Raw genomic sequence first — 22286 nt, forward strand, 5'->3', positions numbered from 1 at the left:
TTAAGTTCCTCCTGCAATGCCTCCGCACTTGCCAGTTTCATTTCTAGTTCTTGTTTCTGTTTTTTCAGTTATTCATTTTCTTCCAGCTAAGCTGCTCCAACTCCTATTTTGTAAGCCATTGTTAGGTTTTCCTCCTCATTTCCTTCCCCCTCCAGGAGATTATTTTCGAGTATGTTGACTTCAAGATCTTTAGCAGCCAAGTTAAATGAGATGAAGCTGTTGCAACTAAGATGGATTTGTGCCTGCTCCGAAGTGTCCTCTTTACATTTCCAGTAGCTTGTTTCTATGGAAGTCATATTTTAAAAGATTTTTCACTAATGTTTTGGCAACCACATGGTGCCATCTCTCACTGATTGGTGCATTTTAGTTTTGAGTGTTTCACACCAGGTGAGCAGGAGCCACAGGGGTATTTTGTAGGCATTCTGCCCATTTTATTGGTTCAAATCAATTTTTGAGTAAAAATGTTGATAATCTTAAAAATGATAAGTTTTAAAATTACAGGTTTAAAAATGACAATATTTTTAGGTAAGCTTTGGCTTGGCTGGTTGCTGCTTTTACATAGTAAAATATTTCTTGAGGTCTTGATGTAAATTAATTTACTTGTTTAAAATGGTAACCAAGTACCATGTCAACTGGATATGATGTACAGCCTTACTCAGTCAGGTGCTACAGCTGCACTGTCAGCATCTGCTGGGTCACTGCTCCCATTTGTGACCTACACACACTGTGCTGTTTACAAACCGTACAGATGGTATACTAGACTATATAAGTTGGCTTAGTACTATTTTTCTTGAAATATAGTTGTTAAATTATAAAATTAAATGTCTTTTGTTACATTGAAGTTGTTATATGAATAACTGCTTGTTCTTGAGTGATTACTGGACTATAGGTTGACAGTGTCAGTTATATATATGTGATTCTTTGTAAAGTTGCAATTTTATGATAAAAATGTTATGTTAATTACTTATAATTGTTCCCAGGTAAGTTTTATGTGCAAAGCCATAATAATTTTTTGGGGTATTACCAATTAAAACATTACTTTCTTGGGAGACACTAACTAGAGACTGTACAGTCAGTCGGCCATTTTGTGAGACCAATATTTTGATTTGATTTTTATTGCTTACTCCATCAGTTGAGTTAACTTTTACAGAACAAAGCGTGATCAGCTCAGTATAAAACAACATTACTTATTTTTTTCTGTGTTGTGTTTTCTCATGACAAAGGTGGTTAATGTGGTATTAACAATTGTTTCTACATTTACACTTTATCTTTTTAATACTTTTATTTGAAATATTTTTAAAGGAGGCTTCGCCTTGACAATATTTTTGAAACTATTGTGTTACTTTCCTAACTTCCAGTATTTTACAAAAAATTAATTTTATTAATTAATTTGTGGTTTGCAGCAAAATTAGTATTTATAAGGTGGGTGGAGTTCAATTGGTACATGTCACATTCAGAATATCTGTACAGGCATGCTCAGAATTCTTGGAGCTGGCCCAATCACAGGGTCATAAGTGGCAGAAGATGTTGCAGCATGAACAAGACCAGAGGCAGCGGCTAGAGGAGATCATTGAACAATTGGCGAGGCAGCAGAACATCCTGGAACAGGCAGCCAAGACTCATCAACTGCAAGCCAGTGAGTCCTATAGTCGTATAAAAAAATCTATGTAGAGTTTTGTTAATCCAGACACCACCAATTTCTTACATTTGGTACATAATGTAGGACTTAGATACAGTACTGAAAACTTCATTACTGATTTATTTTCATTCATGGAGTCAATATGTCCAAGAAGCATACAGCTACATACTCGATATTTCTTCTAAGAGCTGATTTTAGTGCACTTCCACCTGGGAACTATCATGCTTCTCAGGATGAACTGAACTGACGCAGAAGAAGCTTTTTCTCACACAGCTAATTTCATCTTATGTCTAACTGTGAGGGAATTTGTCACCCAAAACTGTGCTCCTCCTATTCTGTACTTATCTTTTTATTTATTTTAAATTTTTTTAAGTGAAGGTGGAACATCATTTATGCTGGAGGCTGTAAGTTTGGAAGAGAACCTGATTGAGAATATACAAATTCTGGATTCCAGGTGGCCTCAAGTTTAATTTAGTCTTCAAGTAAAGAGGAACACTGTTTCAAGTGACTGTTTGAATCTCTGCTAGTCCTGGGAATTTAAATGAGCATAAAAAATAAAATATAGAAAACCAACTGTTGTATGCTTAATAAATTGAACCTAAGGTTACAAAAAATACTGTATAAAAATGTGCAAAGGGTAATCTTAATCTTATAAAGTATAAGTAATCAGAACAGGAGTCATAAGGACTTCCTAGTAGAAGTCCAAGTTCACCTGACTTACTCGAACAATATACAGTATAAAAATTTACTTTCCTATTACAGAGTTATTAACAAAGGATTTGGTGGCAGTGGATTACAGAGTTAATAACAAAGGATTTGGTGGCAGTGGAAGCAGAAGTTGTTTTACATCAAGGGCCTCGGCTTACTTCTCAGATCCATTAAAAAAAAAAAACATGTCCATCATTGAGTGGAAAGACTGTTGGACTATTGCAGAAGAAAAGGGTGGGGGGAAGGGTAGCAAAAAGGAAAGGTCTTGAGGGTTGACAACAACACTGGAGTGGATCCAATATGAACAATAGAAATACGAGAGTCCTTGAATTTTTTTAGATTTGATCTAGAACCAGCCAATATATAACCTAAGCCTACTTTTATTACAAGTGCTACAAAAATCTTTTAGGTGTTACCTTAGTCAAAGCCCTAAATTACATAAAATTAGTTAGGTGGCATGTTTGCATGAGGCTGTTGGGCCACAAATTTGTATATTTGATTTAGAGGCTACTGCAAAGAAGACCTATGATGTTCCTATATCAGCAAACTGGTTGGAAAACAGAGTCCCTGTAAAAGATTTGCTAGAGGTGGATCCCTACCAGAAAAATTAATATGAACTTGAGGGGTTGGCTAATATGTTAGAAAATGCAATAATAAAGACCTTTTAATACAATTGTCCTCTTAGAATCAATTGACTAAAGAATGATACACCTTGGTAAATGGATGGATCAGGAAAACTAAACATAAAATGATTAAACTTTTCAGGTGGACCAGACTAAAAGTCAAATGAGATCTGTAGTTAAGTGTATAAGAAAATTCAAGATGGCCAACAAGTAACATTCTAGTGTATGTAACCTCTTAAAAAAGTGCAGTAGTGTTGTAACCAACAAATATTCACAGCTATACTCGCAGCATTTCAACTAAGAACTGTCTCTTCCTTATTTAAAAATTTACTTACCAGAAACTTTATAAAAACATAGAAACCAGAAGTTTACATACAAATCAAGAAAACTGGTTAAAGATTATATCATGTTTGATAACTAAATATCCAAGCAACTATTCATCTTTAAGCACTTTAAGTCAATTTTCTCATAACACAAGCACTCAATTTTTATATAAATTATTACTTTTCAAGTTTTCTCAAATATGATAAGTAGTGATGTCATAGCTAACTCACAACTTATTAGTTCCAACATATCAGTTCCTGCAACTCACCAACAATAGTGAAGGTATACAGACTGCTGAATTACAGCTGAGTGTGAGTGACCTGATACCTGCTGTCACAACAGTCTTGACTTGTGTGCATCACCAGCTGAGTATGCAACATGTTGCCTACCATTAAGGGAACTGCAACCTACAATTTCTGATAATCTCTCTATACAAGAGCATATATCATTACAAATTTCGATGTAGAAGACAAACATTTCCTAAACCAGTAAAACCAGACTTAAAAAACTGTTTACATTTTTTATAAAATTCGACAATAGGAATCAGTGAAACCAAGCTCAAAAAACTGTTTACAATAGGAATCAGTGTCAGTAGTAGCAGGAATGCGACTTGAATTCTGTGTCAGCAGTACTAACACACCACAACTCTTCTTATTTGACTATAGCTCCACAGTATTCCAAGTCCTAACTCTGTTGTCAACCATTCCATATTGATAGTAAGTTAGTATTAATTGTCAATATATGTGTTTTCTACTGACACAAATCGTCTTACTTTACTGAATTAAGGACAGCTTGTGGAGACTGTGGAATTTAAAATGCCAATTTATCCTCGTGGAGTTTGTACAACTGTGTCAACCTATCAAGTAAGGAATTAAAGATTTCTCTAAAAGACTCAACAAACTGGATGTGTAAAACTGCAGCACTTTACAGATATGTGGTCCGAAAACGCAGCCCCATGTATAAACAGAAATAAATACCCCAACTCTTCAATCCAAGAACTTGAACGAAGTATTATGGAACTCAGCCCTGAAAATACTGACAACTTACTTGTTGCTGCTAGTTGGTTCTGCATTCTTGGATGAAAAACATATGACCTCCATGGAAATCTTCAAGAAGAAAAATGCTGAACTGGAATCACTAAGAGTCAGGGGAAAAGAAAGTATTCTCAAGGTGCTAAGTATTTTAAGACCATGACATAAAGCAAGCAGAACTACTCAATAATATGAATTAAAAATAAATGAACTTGACAGAGAAATTATACAGCTCAAAAGAAAACTCAAGTGGAAAAGATTTGAGTTACAAAGAGGAAAAGTTGACGAAAAACGCTGATACCCAAACAGAACATCTCAATAATTCAACAAATTCAACTCTTCCTCTTCTTTCCACAGAAATAGGACTTCTATGGAAAAATCAGAATTTATTTGAAGAAAAACTCAAAATTTAGGAAGCAGAGGTAAAAAATCTGACAGACAAGGAGGACAAAATATCTGTATAAAGCAATAAGAAAACAAGGAATCCTACACCCTGTCATACCCCTCTTAAAAAACCTCTCGGAAGAACAGCGCCAAGAAAACACAAAACAAATTTAGTGTTTCCCTACAAGTTCAAAAGATGAAAACCTCAAAACCCAACCCCACAATTGATACAGCCATCTTTGACACCAGTATATTCCTCAATTGACCCCTGAAAACAATCAGCAATCAATATGTCTGTGATCCCCAATAATGCTAATAAGGTAGACAAACTCCCCCCTATTTCTGCTAAACTCTGAAATACAAATGAAAGCATTGAAAAATTTTCAAATTAAAATTTAGACAATAAAATAATCACATCTAACCAAAATTAGTCGGGGGAAAACCAGTCAAGTTCCGATAAAACAATGGACCAACGCAACAACAGGGAGAATCAAACGAACTCCGTCAAAAAACTCTACAATCAAGCAGTAACATGGAGATTCAGCCAAACTCTGACTAAATTCTGTCCAGCACTATTGAATATGACAAATATGATAGTGACTCCTGCAATATTGCAGGATCATAATTTTTATCACCAAATGAACTTGTTAATGTCCACCCAAATTTTCCTTTTTTTAGATCAGAAAAGATACAAAATAAAAATATTTTGGAACAAGATATTAGTGTAGCGTAGCACAGAGACCTAGGATCATCACACATAAAAATATTTAAAAAATACTCTGTCAAATCTTATTCTGCATCAAAATAAACAAGAAATTTCAAATAAAATTAATACACTTCAACATATAGTTGTATAAGTTAAGCCAAACATACTCATTCTAACAGAGCATGGTCTTAAATGAGACGAAATAGAAAACACCATCTTAATCACAGAATACTGTCTTAAGGCCCACTTCTGCAGAGCAGAACATAGGAAGGGTGGGGTTGCTCTGTATGTTGACAAAAACCTTGAGAGACACATAGAAGAACTTAATATTGTCCAGTTCTGCAGGGAGTTAACACTTAAAACTGCTCTGATCAATGTCAGGCTTAAACAAGCAGTTATTCACATTCTAGGTACATACGGATCCCCAATGTAGATTTTGACTCAGCACCAGATATACTATCCAATATAATCACTGGCACAAAAGCAAAGAACTACCCTCTGGTCATAATGGGGGACATAAATTTTGACATTTGAAATCCTGACATAAGAAGTATTTTATTAAATTATACTCTAGCCTCTCATAACAGCAAGAGGGTGTAACTCCCAGTGACTAGAATTACCCCAACTGCAAAATCCTCTTTCGACTGGTTTTGATCTAATATGGATATTGAAAAGCTTGACACAGCTTAGATGAAATTTCTTCAAAAATTCTTAAATTTTGCTCTGAAGAACTTGTACTAACCCTCGTCGACATTTTCAATAAGTCTTTTAGGGATGGTAAATTTCCTTCAGCCCTAAAACTAGCAAAAGTGTATCCAAAATATACTTGGAAGCTGCTTTGATCCCAGTAATTATATACCTATTTCTCTTGTAACCACTGTCTTAAAACTGTGCAAAGGATCGTTCTCAGAAGATTACTGGACCATTGCGAAGGCATAATTTGCAGACAAACTGTCAACATGGCTTTACCAAAGGCAGGTCTACCACCACTGAAATAATCAAAATAGGAGTGTCTTATTATTGATAGTATTGAAGAAGGGATTTTAACAACTGGAATATTCCTAGACTTTAGTCAAGCTTTTGACTGTCTCAGCCATGATCTCATTATCCGGAAACTGGAAAACTTGGGAATAGCAGAATCAGCAAAACATTGGTTCCAAAGTTTCCTGGAAGGACGAAAACAACTGGTTGAGCTAAGACAAACGGAAAATGGAATATCTAATTATGTACAATCCACTTTCCTACCTGTAAGCTGAGGGGCTCCCAAGGAACTGTTCTTGGACCAGTACTCTTTATCCTCTTTACTAATGACTTGGCTCAATACATTGAAGATGCATGCTTAACCTTGATGTACGCTGACTACACAACCCTGGTACTTAGTTAAACATCAACTAAAAATCTGGCAATCACATCCTGCATATCCCTCAACATGGCCTACCAGTACTGTCGTAACAACGACTTAGCAGTAAACACCACAAAAACTGCCCAAATAGCTTTTTGTGCCGAATGTGTGCCATGTATACCAGAGGATGCAATGAATTATGAGGTCAAGTTTTTGGACACAACTCTTGATAAAAACCTATCCTAGACTTCACACGTACACATACTCTGTACAAAGTTGAGTTCCAGCCTCTTTGCAATCAAAAACATCAAAGCTTCTACTTATGAAACAACTACAAGAGCTACTTATATCGCTTTATTTGAGACTCACATGAGATATGATTTAGAAACATGGGGGAGGAACCTCAGCTGGTCAGATTCAAAGGGTTCTCAAAAAACAACTCACAGTCAGAACACTTGCAGGACTGCAACCACTCGACAGCTGTAGAGAAGGCTTTAAAACCCATAAGAGTGGTAAAGCTCAGTTTTACTCCTACTCAAGAAAAACTACAAAACTCAAACAAGAGTAGTGTAGGTTATATTTGACAATGTCATCTGTTTTATAGCTGTGCTATATTATTATGAAATGTTTGTGACAATAAATATTTATTATTATTATTAAACAATTTGGAAACCAGATACAGCTTTATTTTGTGAAACCATCTGCCTTCTATTTTTTTAATATGATGAAAATACACTTATTTCATTATTTACTATGCCATAAAAATGTAGCTCTTTTATATGCAGATCATGAGGAATACAATTAAACGCTTTACTTAAGTCAATTAAGGCAGTAGATGTCATTATTTTGTTTTCAAAATTCAGAATAACTTGTTCTGTTATTTTTAACAGTTTTTACTGTATTTAAACTTGGAAGAATACCAAATTGGTCAGGACAAAAAAATTATGTACAACAAAATGTTATACAATTTATTTGATACAAAACTCAAATATTTTACTAAGAACTGGAACTAACGTGATTAGTCAATAGCTAGAGGGGTTAGTCCTATCTCCTTTTTTTAAAATTGGCAATACTTTTGTTATTTTTAATGCTCGAGGAAATGTTCCTTGTTCTAGTATCTTATTAATTAAATAAGTAACTGGCTCTAATAATATGACTATGATATCTTTCATAATTGCATTGGAAAAACCATAATAATCCTCACTTTTTGAGATACTCAGCCGAGATCTATAAATAATAATTCATTTAAATTTTTTCCATTTAAAATAATTTTTATTACACCCTTATTTATTACTTAGTTCTCTATACATTCAAGAGCAAGGTCAGTGTTATTGTGCTGGTTGGAAGTATTTATTATATCAGAAGCTGAATGTGAAAGGAAGTTATTAAAAGTTCTAGAATCAATATAAGTTTCATGATATTTTCTTCAACCTTAGTTGAGTTAATTATTTTCCAAGCATCTTTACACTAATTTTTTTAATTCATAATATATTTCTCATTGAATAAAGTTTTGTCTTTTTTTAATTTTAGATCTATACAGACTCTTTGCTCTTGTGTACACATTTTTATATTGTAGTTCATGAACTGTACCCTTACTGTTCTTGAGCTTATTGTATAACACAACTACTAAGACAAAGACAAAGACAAAGAATTTATTCATACAATTGAACATAATGTTTTTTGTACAAGTCGATTACAAAAAAATGCATACGTGTGACTAGAAATTAATCTAATTTGAATTCAAATAATGTGAATGGACAACTGTAGCAGTAAATTAAAATTAAAATGAACTTGCTGGCCTCACAACCCTGTTGGGCCTATCACCTCCCCAAGGCTGTAGAAAGCTGTCTCATTCAAAATTCGTTTTAATTCCGATTTGAAGAATTTTAAATTTTCTGAGTTTTTAACCTGGTTTTCTATAGGCAACCAATTAAAAATCTTTGGACCGTAGTAAAAAATGGAATTTTTGAACAGACTAAGTTTGAATCTGTCGGATATTAATTTACCTTTGTGTCGGGTAAAGTGCTCATGTTGAGCTAGAGGGAAAAGATTGCGGTTTTTGAAAACAAAAATTGATGAGTGGTAAATCAAAAGATTGGTTAGCGTGAACATTTTCTTTGAAAGAAACAGCTCTCCACAGCCTTCGCCTGGTTTCAGTCCCCAAACAACTCTTAAAGCTCTCTTTTGTAAGATGAAAATCCTATTAAAATTTTGGAAGGTCGAGAACCCCCAGAAAATAAGACCATATCTTAGCCTTGATTCGACCAAGCCGAAGTAAGCCGTGGTTAGAGCTTCCTGAGAGGAAAATTTTGAAAGACACCTCAGAGCAAAGATTGATGAGTTGATCTGTTTAGACAAGGATTCTATATGAGTTTGCCATTTCATGAAGAAATCTATATGAACTCCTAGAAATTTATAACTCAAGCAATTACTGACATTTTGATTGTTTATTGAGTATATGTTCGGAAGATTTAAGCTTTTTTGAGATTGTAACTCCATAACCTGTGTTTTTGAAGTGTTAAGAAAAAGCTTATTTACTGTGAACCAGTGAGAGAGCGAGGATGACACTTCAGAGAACTGGTTGGAAAGGGAAACCGAATTTTTGTTGCTGAAAATCAGGCTAGTATCATCTGCAAAGAGAGATATTGTGGGACAGACATTGTTATTTTGATTTAGAAGGATTGTATCTGGAAGATCATTAATGAAAATCAAAAATAGAAGGGGACCAAGAATCGAGCCCTGAGGTACACCTGTTTTGACGATAGAAAATTCGGAAAAACACTGATTGCCGCTATCCTGGATTTGGACATATTGCATACGACCTTGCAAGTAACTTTGGAACCAATCCAAAGTAACACCTCGGAAACCGTATTTTTGCAATTTGGAAAGTAACATTTGATGATCAACTACATCAAAGGCCTTACTAAGGTCACAGAACAAGCCTAGAGCCTTCTCACCGGCGTCGAGAGATGAAAGGATCCTTTTAATCACTGCAGCAATGGCTACTTCAGTGTTCATCTGTGGTTGAAAGCCATATTGAAAAGGAGATAAAATTTTGTGTTTCTTTAGAAAGTTGAACATTCTATTGTGTACAATTTTTTCAAAAACTTTGGAGATAACTGGGGTGATGGCTATTGGTCGGAAAGAAGATACATCACAGGTATTTTTTGATTTGGGTATAGGAACAATTTTGGTTATCTTTAGATCGGTAGGGAATTTTCCTTCTGAAATTAATGAGTTAAAGAGATAGGTTAAAATCGGAGCCAAACCTACCGCGAAGTCTTTAAGAAAGGGGGCTGATAAGTTGAAAAAATCTTTTGATGTGCTGTTTTTCAAGGCTTTGATGGCTTTTAATGTTTCGGGTATGGTGATGTCGAAAAAGAAGAAAGTGTCTAAGATAGTGGGCAATGGTGCTGTTGGTGGATAAGGGCCAGAATTTTCGGTTACATTGACTTTGAGTTTTTCTGAAACATTAATAAAAGAATTATTAAGAACATTTGCAATTTCAACTGGATTTTTGAGAAGTTTACCTTCAGCCTCGAGTTCAAACTCCTTGTTAGCTGATTGTTTTTTCCCTGGTCGACAACTGTTGATGATGTCCCAGGTTGCCTTTCCTGGGTTTCGGCTTTGGGAAATATACTCTTGGGCATGTCTAGATTTGGATTCCCTCAGAAGTGCTTGATGTTCTTGCTTCAGGCGGTTGTAATGGGCTCGCAGCTCTGGTGGACCTCTCAGCTGCAGGAAGTAGGCATCCTGCAGTCTTCTTCTGCTTTCCAGAACTGTTTCGGTGATCCACTTCGGTCTTCTAGAAGCTGGCACGGTTTTCTTCTTAATAGGGAAAGAAAGATTGAAAAAATTGATGATAGTGTCTGAAAATTTTGAAAACATAGAATCAACTGAATTTTCTTGGTATACACTGCTCCAGTTTTCATTGCAAAGATACTGATGAAATGTATTCTTGTTATTCAAACTGAAGTTGCGAGTAAGAATAGTTTTATTTTGATGTTTCTTTTTATTTGGAAATGTTTTTGATATTTGAATGAAATTACCCTCGTGATCTGACAAACAAGTTGATGTTATGCCTGAAGAAAAATCTTTAGGAGGAAGGTTTGTGAAGATATTGTCCAAACACGACCCACCACTGGGAGAAAATCTGGTTATACCACGAACTGTTGGAAGAAGACTGTGACCGTGAAGAAGATCTAAGAAAAGTGCAGAGTCGTGGGACTGAACGAGAATGTCGACATTAAAGTCGCCAGCCAGGATAACACTATTTGTTTCGTTGTTTAGTTTTGTTAAAAAAACAGAAAGATGGTCGAAAAAAGAGCTAAGAGAGCTTGCTGGGGACCTGTAAATGCTGACCACTGTGATTTTGAGTTCTGGTAAAGTAATGGCTGAAATTTCTAAGGTGAGCTCGGTACTGTGCTGCATTAGATCCTCACGAGTTTTTATTTTCCAGGGAAAGTCATCACGCAAGAATATTGCAGATCCTCCCCGAAAAGATTCAGATCTGCTGAACGATGTTACGAGTTTGTACCCTTGTAGTGAGAGGTTTGATGCCTCGTCACTTGTTAGCCAGTGCTTGCTAGCACACAAAATGTCGACGTCTTCTGCATGCAACACAGTCTCGACCTCCGCACATTTGTTCCCTATGCCCCTTAAGTTTTGATGGAAAATTTTAATACATATTTTATTTGAATTATTGCTAATTTGTGGATTGTTTAAGACATTTGAACTTGTGCTGGGATCTGTTAATCTAAAAAACTATTGTTTGATAATGTACACAATTTTGGTGATGGAGCCGAACTGCAGCAGGGCAAAGGGTTTAAAGGTTTGGGTTCTGGAAGGAGTTCTTTTTGTGTAGGGGAAGTGGCGCGCAGGTCGGAAGGTTGGGGACTACAATTTGGGGTGTGAGAGTCGTGTGTAGGCATAACATCAGATATTGATACGTTTTCATTCCATTTAACCATTAAGTTTTTAATTTCTTTACAAATTTTAGCTTTTCCCTTCATATGAAAGTGAATACCTCTTTTATTAAATGAGCTCATGGTTTTAACTCCCAAATCAAGAATTTTTACATTTTTAAACCTAAATGGCAACTTTCTTATTTCTACATTTACTTTCCTTATGAACTCGTTTGCTTTAGCCAATGGACTCAAATCAAACCTAGGTGGGATTGTTGAAACTATTACTTTTAGGTTGTTAGCAGAGGCCAGCAAATCATTATAGGCTTGTATTATGCTGATATCATCATATTTGTCAACACTGTTCGTACCTCCAATTACAATCAAAAATTCATTATCCTTCAAGCCACCTGAGTCCATCTTAGCACCCTTCACCACTTCTTCCAATGGAGCTCCAGGTCTCACAAGTCCAGGTTTCACCAGGCAGGTTTTTTGTCCAAATTCCCTTGCCAAAATTCTTGATATATGACGTCCGTGACTGTCACTATGTATTGAAACTGCCATACTCTGGCTGAACTTCTTCTTCCCATGTCTCCTAGGTTGCCGGTGAGTTTTCCGGGTTGAAGAAACTGGAAGCGAAGGTGTTTGGTTTTCTTCAGATACGGGTGTCTTGTCAGCCAGTGATATGGAGGCAAAACGGTTTGAAATAAGCAGTATGTCAGGTACATAATTTCCATAGGTGTTATTTGGTGTTTCTCCAGACTTTTCTTGCAGCTGTGATATGTCAAGCATAAGTTTTTCATTAATGTTTCGGAGAGTTTCTACTTCAAGATTTAAAATATTAATATTGTCATTTAAGTGCAATGTTATTTCTTGGTGGGTTTTTAATTTCTCTTTTACCAATTTCAGTTCTTTTTCAAGGTCTGTCACAATTTTCTTATGGTCATTTACTGAGTTAAGGCTTTCATTTTCCATGTTGAAGCATTCATCCTGAACTTGCTTACGCAGCAACTTTTCCTTAGCCAAACAACTCTGTATGTCCTCATTCTCGTTACTTAGTGAGTCGTTGGTAACTTCTAGTTCTTTATTTTGCTGTGAAAGATGGTTCATATAATCAAGTACAGCTATACATACAGGCAAAAGTTGAATTATACTATCCTCTCCATAACGGTCTTTACATAAGCTTAGGGCAGCACGCAGCTCCACAGCATGGTCCACAACACCAGAGTCTAAGTTTTCAGTTAAAGAGCTGAGGTCACTATCAAGCCTTTTCTTTCTTTCAATCACAGATCTTCTAGTAAAAGCCATAATTTACTATGCTTTGATTATTATTATAAAACATATGGTGGTATAAAATAATGATGTTTTAATAGCGGCATATAGAAGCCCCTTCAAGTATTAATGCGCAACAAGACAGACCAGAAGTAAAGATGAAGCAGTCTGAGAATTGAAGGCAGTTTTATAATTGTGTCTGTGGGAATGTGAGGGAAACAGTAGGTAGAGACAGTAGGTTGGCGTCCTGCTTGTCACAGTGCGCGTGCGCAGGCCTGACTGTGCGTGACAGTCTGAGTTCAAGCAGCAAGCCCAGCTTGATAACAGATCCACTATCTAATCTACTGTCAAGAGACACTTGATAACGTCTTTGTAAAAGTAAAAGAACTTTACTTACAGATGAAGTGAAAGTTGTCACTGAAACTGGTTATGTTGTTATTACTTTTAGCTTGACCAATTTATAAATGTAGTCACTTAAATACGAAATAAAGTTTAAAGTTTAAGGAGCAAAAACTCCATCAGCTTTTAATGTAGGTCCAGGCCTACCAACCTCTACTAGGCCTACTAATTACCTAATATTTTCCAATTCTTTTGTATACCATTTACTACTTAACCTATTAGTATTGTCACTATTGCCTATCTTAATATCTTTTAAAGGGCAGCACACATTAAAAGTGCTTGCCAGAACAAAATTAAAATAATCAGATGCTGCATCTTTGTGAGTAAAACGTAGCTGTGACCAGTCTACATGAGTCAAATGTTCCCTAAAATTTTTAATAGCAAAGGTGTTATCCTTCTAATGGTTTTGGTTGAAATACCTTTGTTTATACCTGAGTTTGGAGCACCAATTGTTTGGAAATTTGTATAAACTGCTGCGTGATCCGATAAATGAGGATCAATAACATTACAAGTTATAGTACCTATTTTTACATTTGTAACTATGTTATTAAGGCATGACTCACCTCTCGTGTTTTCTAGATTTAAACAATACATGCTATGGGAGCATAGTAAATTGAAAAAAGAATCTATCTCCACACAATTTTTTTATATTGATCCTGATATGACAAATTTCACATTAGAATATTTTTATTTATATAACTAAGTAGTTCATCAAAAAGACTTAGAAAATCATTAATAAGAGAATTTGGTGTTCGATAAAGTGTTATAATGATAATTCAAACTAACTTAAAAAAATACCTGAAACCTCAAAAATGAAATCTACACATAAATGTTCTAATTCAATAGTTTTATATATTATATCTTTTTAACGTATATACTGCAACTCGCTCTTCTAAAGGGAGGCTTTTGGCAATAAACACTACCTACACAAAAACTTGCTGGCACATATAACAAAGACTCTTGTGGAACAAAGCCAGTGTTCATTTATAGTTGAAACATCTATATTTAGGTTATTTGACCATTTTTAGTTCTTCTAATTTATTTCTTATACATAGAATATTTAAGTGATAATCAACAACGAATGAGTCGTTAGATTCTTGTGAGCTTCTACTTTCTACTTTTGTGGATTGCATGCATTTTTTTCCAATTGGTAAGCAGTTCCTTGACACATCATCAGTACCTTTAGGAGGAGGTTGGTTCCTTAATTCGATGGGATTTTGGTTTCCATTATATGTCTTAGATATAGGGTTAGGTGTCTTTTTTTAATTTTCACAACCATTGAAAAACTCAGCTTTGTATTTTTAGGGCTCCATAAACTTTTTCAATCCAGTGTTATTATGGAATAGTGTAGAGTTCAAAGGAGGCAGACCATGATGTACACCTGAATTTACTTTCTTGATTGTAGAGATAATCAAATATTCTTTTTGGTTCAATTTAGCACATAATCTATTTACTTCTTCCAGCAGTATAATTGGTTCTTCTTTTTGATTACTGAAGTGTCCACTTGTATATTATGATTTGTAAGATTTATAATTTCTTTCCTTGCTTAGTCAATGTCATCGTTACGTGAATTAATAATTTAAAGTTAATTTTTTAGTTCTTGAGTTACATCTTGATTAATACATATTGTTTCTTTTTCATGCTCTAATTGGAAATCAACAGACATACATTTATTACAGAGTAATGTTCTTGGTAATTGGGCTATGCTTTTATATTACTCAAGAGTTAGAGAAGTACATTTTCTGTGGAACCATTTAGAACATGTTCCTGCACAAAGTATAGCGTGACAGTCTTTGCTTATATTTTTGGAACATTTACCAAATTGATACTGTAATTTTCCTATTCATTGGTATAAAAGTGTTATAAATTATTATTAGTATGTATTCAAGAAGAAAAAAACAGAAAATTTATTTGTATATACAGGGTGTTCTGAAAAAAGGTGCCCATAAGTCAGGGCGTGATTCCTCACATCAAAATAAGAAAAAAAGGTCTAATTAACATAGGTCCGAAAATGCTTAGTTACCAAGTTATACAGGGTGAAAGATTTCGTCTGAATTTCAGTTCCCCTGCTGCAACGAAGCCCTACGGGTATTTGTTGGCTGTTAGTTAAGATGTACAATTTAGCGTACTTTATGTAAAATGAACTGAAAAATTGAATAAAAACCGTTTCCAGACCTGTAGCTAAAGTAATTTTTAAGATATGTGACGAAATACGCGAAACTTGGTCCCGAAAAACAAGTTACATTTAGGTTTGAAGCAGATTTACTATGTTAAATGTACAATAAACACAAAATATCTTTTCACGGTACTTGTAGAAAATTTAATTTCGAAGAGAAAGATGTAAAATAAGTCTATAATAGACAAACGCAAACTTTAAAAAATAATCCTTAATTACATACAAAACGCATGAAAAATAGACAAAATCTGTTAAGCTCTCTACAAATGTAATATTGAAATTAAAACAGCTGTTTTATTAAAATATTTGATTTGAGAAACAAAATAATTTCTACTTAAAACATATGTTTTAACAATGTAACATTGTTTATAATAATTTAAATAAACATTACAAGCAGCTATTTTTCCATTGCTCATTAAGTGCGTGTGTTGATCTGTACTTTAATACAAGTTAGTGCGAGTGCCGTTGAAGTTAATTTTTGATAGCTAATAATATCTTATTCATCATGGCAGGTAATATGAATATTATGTACACTAATGGTGAAATGGCAGACATGCATTTAATGTACGGTCTTGCACATTGCAACACAGTCGTCAGGCTAGACGACTCTATCAGGAACATTTTCCTCATAGACATTTTGAACATCTACTGTGACGTGGTTAGTTTTTTAGGACAAGTGTAACTTTTTTGTTGAATGATAATTCAGATAACTTTTTTATGTATGATAATGTATGATTGTTAAAAATATTTACTTGATAAAAAATAATAGTAACTCATTAATTTGTTTTAATAAAACAGCTGTTTTAATTTCAATATTACATTTGTAGAGAGCTTAACAGATTTTGTCTATTTTTCATGCGTTTTGTATGTAATTAAGGATTACTTTTTAAAGTTTGCGTTTGTCTATTATAGACTTATTTTACATCTTTCTCTTCGAAATTAAATTTTCTACAAGTACCGTGAAAAAATATTTTGTGTTTATTGTACATTTAACATAGTAAATCTGCTTCAAACCTAAATGTAACTTGTTTTTCGGGACCAAGTTTCGCGTATTTCGTCACATATCTTAAAAATTACTTTAGCTACAGGTCTGGAAACGGTTTTATTCAATTTTTCAGTTCATTTTACATAAAGTACGCTAAATTGTACATCTTAATTAACAGCCAACAAATACCCGTAGGGCTTCGTTGCAGCAGGGGAACTGAAATTCAGACGAAATCTTTCACCCTGTATAACTTGGTAACTAAGCATTTTCGGACCTATGTTAATTAGACCTTTTTTTCTTATTTTGATGTGAGGAATCACGCCCTGACTTATGGGCACCTTTTTTCAGAACACCCTGTATAAAGAATGATTACTTAACCCTTTGAGTGCCAAGTATTTGTTGAGTGGGTGTACTGAAAAGTGCCAGATATTTTTCTAGGGGTGCACCTGAAAGTGTCAACCCTTTTGAAGGCTTTTTGCAAGGTTTCAGTAAAAAAATCACAGTTTAATTATTTAATAAGCTATCAACATACTTTTTTTGTAATTTTTCTTTGAAAACTCTGCCTAATTAACATAAAATAACAAAGTTACCATAAAATTAAATTTAGGAATATCAAAAATGGACTTACATCAAAAACTTTCAGAATTTATTTAAATTTGATTTTTCAACCTAATTATCATTACCAAAAAAATCATATTCTTTTCTTTTTCTATATCACTGGAAAGGGTATTCAACTGTCTATAAATCTTGAAAAATATATATATAATTATTTTTAATAATGAGTGAGTTATACAACATTTAAGAAACTAATGTCACATTGTTTCCGGTAGCCATGTCAACCAAAAGTGTTTATATGTGAGTTCTAGATTGATTTTCGTTAAAGTCAATTGATCGGAAGTGTACTATACAATTTATTTTGAAAAGAAGCATTCTTCAAAAACAATTTAATATAATATTAGTTTAAAAATATAAAGTTTTAGATTTTTATTGATTTTTTTCCCGAACGTCCGGTAAAATCGGACCTTGGCATTCAAAGGGTTAATAATAATAAATAGTCTAGAAGTTCACAACTATATCATTCAGCTACCAGATATAATACGCTGGTCAGTTACAGGTGCATAACGAAAATCGTTACAATGACATGTGAAATAAGAAGTTTGACAATAAACAATACAAAGGTCAGTTCTGATCACTGCAATTATCAGTTCCTCAGGCCTCATCTCTAGGCCCTTTTTATCTGCTTTTAAGAAAGCATACCAAATAGAAATATGAAAATAATTGTGTAAAAAATTTAAATTTTGCACCTTCTTGTGAAATTGTTTAAAAATACTATACACAAAATAATGTTGAAGAATACTTACTGATCACTTTATTACAAAATGTATACAATAATAAAATGAAAGCACTAATTATATTTACTGAAAATTATAGAGCATTTTACCTCCTAATAGTTCTAATAATATAAATTAATTCAGCCAACACATAAATTAATTCACACCCGCTGGATCACACACAGTCAAATAAATTGAACAACATTAAGTTGTATTTTACATTACCAGTGGTAGATGAGATATTTCTGGCCCGACTGCATGAAGGGCTAGACTTTCTATATAAACTGGTATTTATATTTAGGAGTAGCTTAGACTTGCTGGCTTCCAAAGAACTGGAAATAGGCTCTGTGCTTGTACTAAAGAGAGGTAAAGATTCATCTCAGCCTAAGTAATATTGGCCAGGCCAGTCAGTTTAACACTAACTACACTATAGAAAAATACTTCATGGTAAATACTGTAGAAAAATTTGTAGGCACATTAGGGTTGAAATCTTGGTTGTACCCTCGCTGAGCTCATTTGAATGTGCACCTGGTAGGAAATCCACTACTGCTCTCCATAGTCCAGAGGAGGAAGTAAAATGCGCCTTCAAGAAGAAGGAAGTTCTAGTAAGAGTATTTGTGAATATTGAAGAGGATTTTGATAGGATAGAATATAATTCCATGAAGACAGCAATGAAGAGGAAATGTGTTCTTCCAGATATTTTCAACAGGACATCACCCCTCTTATACATTTGTCAGAGCAAAAACTTTACAGAAAACTGCCACAGTTTAGACCCTGAAAGTATACACTGAAGGAGGGTATTGTCTTCCCCTTGTCGAGTTGTGGTAAAGGACCTTGACTAAAGCACAAGAAAGAGGCATAAAACAATAGTGCTATGATTTCGATTTAACATTAACAGTGTAGGAGAAGTATTTATCTATTTGCAGATAATATAAACTATTTTATATTGAGACAGAATAATACTAACATTGAAATCATTGCTAGTAAAGATTTACCTAAGGCAAATAAATTCCTAAGTGAAAAAACCTTCTTCTCAGTGCTAACAAAAGAAGTGCAATTACGTTTTGAGTGTGTGAATTATTTTGAAGTGAAAATGTGTTAGGTTTTACTTGTTTTTGCCAAGTTTTGTTGGATTATAGTTTAAATTTTTCAATGTGTCTAACGTTGTTATAGTGAATATTTGTTTGTTAAGTAATTATAGAAATATATGAAGAAAATGTTGCTGATGATGAGATTTTTTTATAAGCACAAGACAAAAGTGTATGTTCTTTTTTTGTTAACAGTAGGCCGAGTGATAGCGGTGGTGGTAGTAGTTTATTCAAGGTCTATGTTGTGATATCATATTGGTTATATCTCAGAAATGTGTATTGTATATAAATGTTATTGATAATTTTATAATCTCTTATGTTATAAAGGTATAATGAATCTAAAAAACAATACAGTTTACAAAACTCAGTTTAAAAAATGAAATTGTTTGTAATACAGGAATAATATTTTTGTTTTAGAAGTTGTTTTGTTTGTTAAAAAATTAATCACTGCTTATGTATTTTGTTTTATAAACTATATTCATTAAAGTGATTGAAAAGTAAACAAATTAATTGAATGGCTATTTTTCAATAAATATTTATTCAAATCTTTCCATTTTAAAGTAAAACTACTTTCAGTTACATTACTATATAGTATTTTATTTCACCACACACTCTCAACTTGTGCTTAAGAATATAATTTGTATTTAAATGCAAAGCCCACAAATTACAGGATATTCATGTTTTTGATTTTCCTTTTTTCTATTCTTATTAGTAGTAACTAAAAATATTTTTAGTTTTACTGTTAAAAGTTTTGAATAAGAAATAGAAAAGTTTTCAAACATACTTAATTATTATTATACTTCTCAATAACTCATACTTTAGTGATTATTTGCTGAAGAATAGTTTTAAATAATGTAAACTGTCGTTGCACTAACCACATGAAAGTGTATGCAAATTGTGTACACATTTGGTAAATCTAGAACACAAAGGTCCAAACAATAATTTACATCTTATTTTCAAGATCCAAAGAATAAAATTAAGAGATTTTGATAAAAAATAATTTAGTGAATAAACAGTTGTGACATGTGAAACATGCTATTATAAATATATAACTTTATTTTAAGGAATTTTTTGTTTTCAGTTGTACAGTTATAAGATAAGAAATTATGGATAGTTAGTCTTATAATAATGCACAGTTGTTTATTCTCCAGGAAGAATGACTCATATTACCTGCACAGTAGGCTGTAGTTTATCTTTAGTTGATACTCATGTTTTGACTTCTCAGTTGATAGTGATATTGCTGCCTTTGCAGACCAGATAGCCACTTAGCTCTTGTTCAGTGTGCTTACTCTGTCACGTGCATCCTTTACATTCAGTATTATTAATACATAAACAAAGTTTAGAGTGTTTTTAGTTTGTGTTCAATTAGTTTGTAAAAGTATATAGTTTTGTAGTGAGTGTTTTCCAGCCCAGGAAATTCCTGATTGGTGCTGAAGTCCCACTGAAGAAGCCAGGTTGTGTGAGTGTTCTTAAAGTATTTAACTAGGATTTTCTTCAGAGAATTGGAAATAGTTTTGAAGATAAAAGCTTCCATTTCTAATTTTTATATGAGTTGAGGTTATAATATGTTATTATTATAAGAAAAAAATATTTTCTCTTTATCTCCTTGTAATAAGGATGATTCCTAATATGTTACTGTTGTGACAGAGAACTGCCAATATTAGTATTTTAATATCTGTGAAGCTTCCATGCAAAAGTCTAGTAGCTGTCCTAAATATGTTGTATTTAGCGGCTTTATAAATTAATGCGTAATTTTAAATAATTATAGTACGTTTTAAACCTAATCCTGTGTAATACAATTTTTGGTAATCTAAACAGCAAAATAGAGATCTTTAATAACAGTGTATATTGTGTTGTAAGCAAGTCCCAGTTATTTCCTAATGTAATTTTTACAGTTCTGAATTGATCTTTTCTGTGATTTTTTAAACTATTACGCCTTGGAAGATCACCAGTTATGGCTCTAACTGATGTCTTGCAGAGCTCAATTGAAATCAAAGATAGCTGTTACCTCAACTCAGTTGGACACACATAGTGGCTAGCTGTATACAAAGTCTCCACTCTGTGATTACATAACTGTGTATGCCATTCCTTTCTATATGACCAGGATTTAAATGCAATTTTTGAACTCTTACAATGCTTACAATATTTAGGTTTAAATTGTTTTAGATTGGTTGGCTCCACGAAATGCACTAGTATTTAAATAAAATGATAGAATACACTACAGAAGCTACAGTGGAACCCACACTCAGATAAAAACAACTTTATATAATGTTTGCCACGGATGATATAATCCTTCAATCTGAAAAAGAGAACTGCTATTCACTCATAAGGGGGCATCAGTTCCAAACCTAAGCTAAAGGGGTTACTCACAGAAGCTGAAAACCGTGAGAAATGGTTAATAGATTAAACAACAATTCAATAAATATGGAAATTCAGTTAGCCCTCTCCCCGCTGAATCACTGCGGCGTGATTCTGGCATTACTGGGCTGAATTGATTTGGCTCTACTGCTTGAGAACGTTTTCACAGTATTATTATTTTAACAACTCTATTCAACAAAAACTGTTACTTATCATACATTGTGGTAAATATTAAATTCTTTATAGAATGGTTGGTTATATTTGAAAAATGATTAAGCCAATGAGGCACAAATTAAACCTGGAACTAGCAAAGTTGTTATTTATGATACATTTTTTCCCGCCGTAAACTGGCAGAGTCGTAATTTGTGGTCCATTAAACATCATATGCTAATTAAGTCATCTTTGAACAATCTTCATTTAAATCGTAATACATAATTATATCATTGTAATAAGTAGATTGTAAAGGTAAACATAATTGATATTTTTTTTATGGTAACATTTATTTTATTCTGAATAAAATTATGTAACACTTTGTTTTGATTTTGCATTTAATTTGTTGTTTAACTCAAGCGATCGCACATAACTTGCTCGAAGAACTGTAAAATGCATTGTGTAGTATGCATTCCTGCCACTAGGCTTGTTCTTTTCATGTGCAGTGATTGTCTTTGCTAGCGTTGTTTTGTTTAGTTTTTTCTGAAGACTTAATGTCCATATGTCAGTATCGCACACTCTAACTGCTAAGTTGCATGAGTATTACTGTTTCCTGTTTTCTACCGTTCCTGGGATAACGCAGCTCGCTGGCCCATTTCTCCTCCATTCCGAGTACTGGGAAATAGCTATATGTCTTCATCTCTCTCAGTCCTCCAGAACACTAGATTCTGGCTAAAATAGTAGAAAGGCACTAATATGCTTTGCAAGCGTTCTTTGAGGAACTCATAACAAATATTTTTTATACTCAATCCATCAAGTATTTGGTATTGCTGTCTTCATAACATTCTGACGTTTATTTATATATA

At 33.6% G+C, this 22286-nt stretch overlaps 1 protein-coding gene across 1 annotated transcript in view; it reads left to right on the plus strand.

Annotated features, from left to right (window-relative positions):
• LOC124369715 (oxysterol-binding protein 1) overlaps positions 1–22286 on the plus strand; it is a 120742-nt gene that overhangs the window by 41059 nt on the left and 57397 nt on the right. The window contains exon 4 of the mRNA XM_046827771.1: positions 1471–1636. Coding sequence (XP_046683727.1) covers positions 1471–1636 — 166 coding nt within the window. The remainder of the gene's footprint in view (positions 1–1470; positions 1637–22286) is intronic.

Source organism: Homalodisca vitripennis, chromosome X, assembly GCF_021130785.1.
Source record: "Homalodisca vitripennis isolate AUS2020 chromosome X, UT_GWSS_2.1, whole genome shotgun sequence".
Lineage (NCBI taxonomy): Eukaryota > Metazoa > Arthropoda > Insecta > Hemiptera > Cicadellidae > Homalodisca > Homalodisca vitripennis.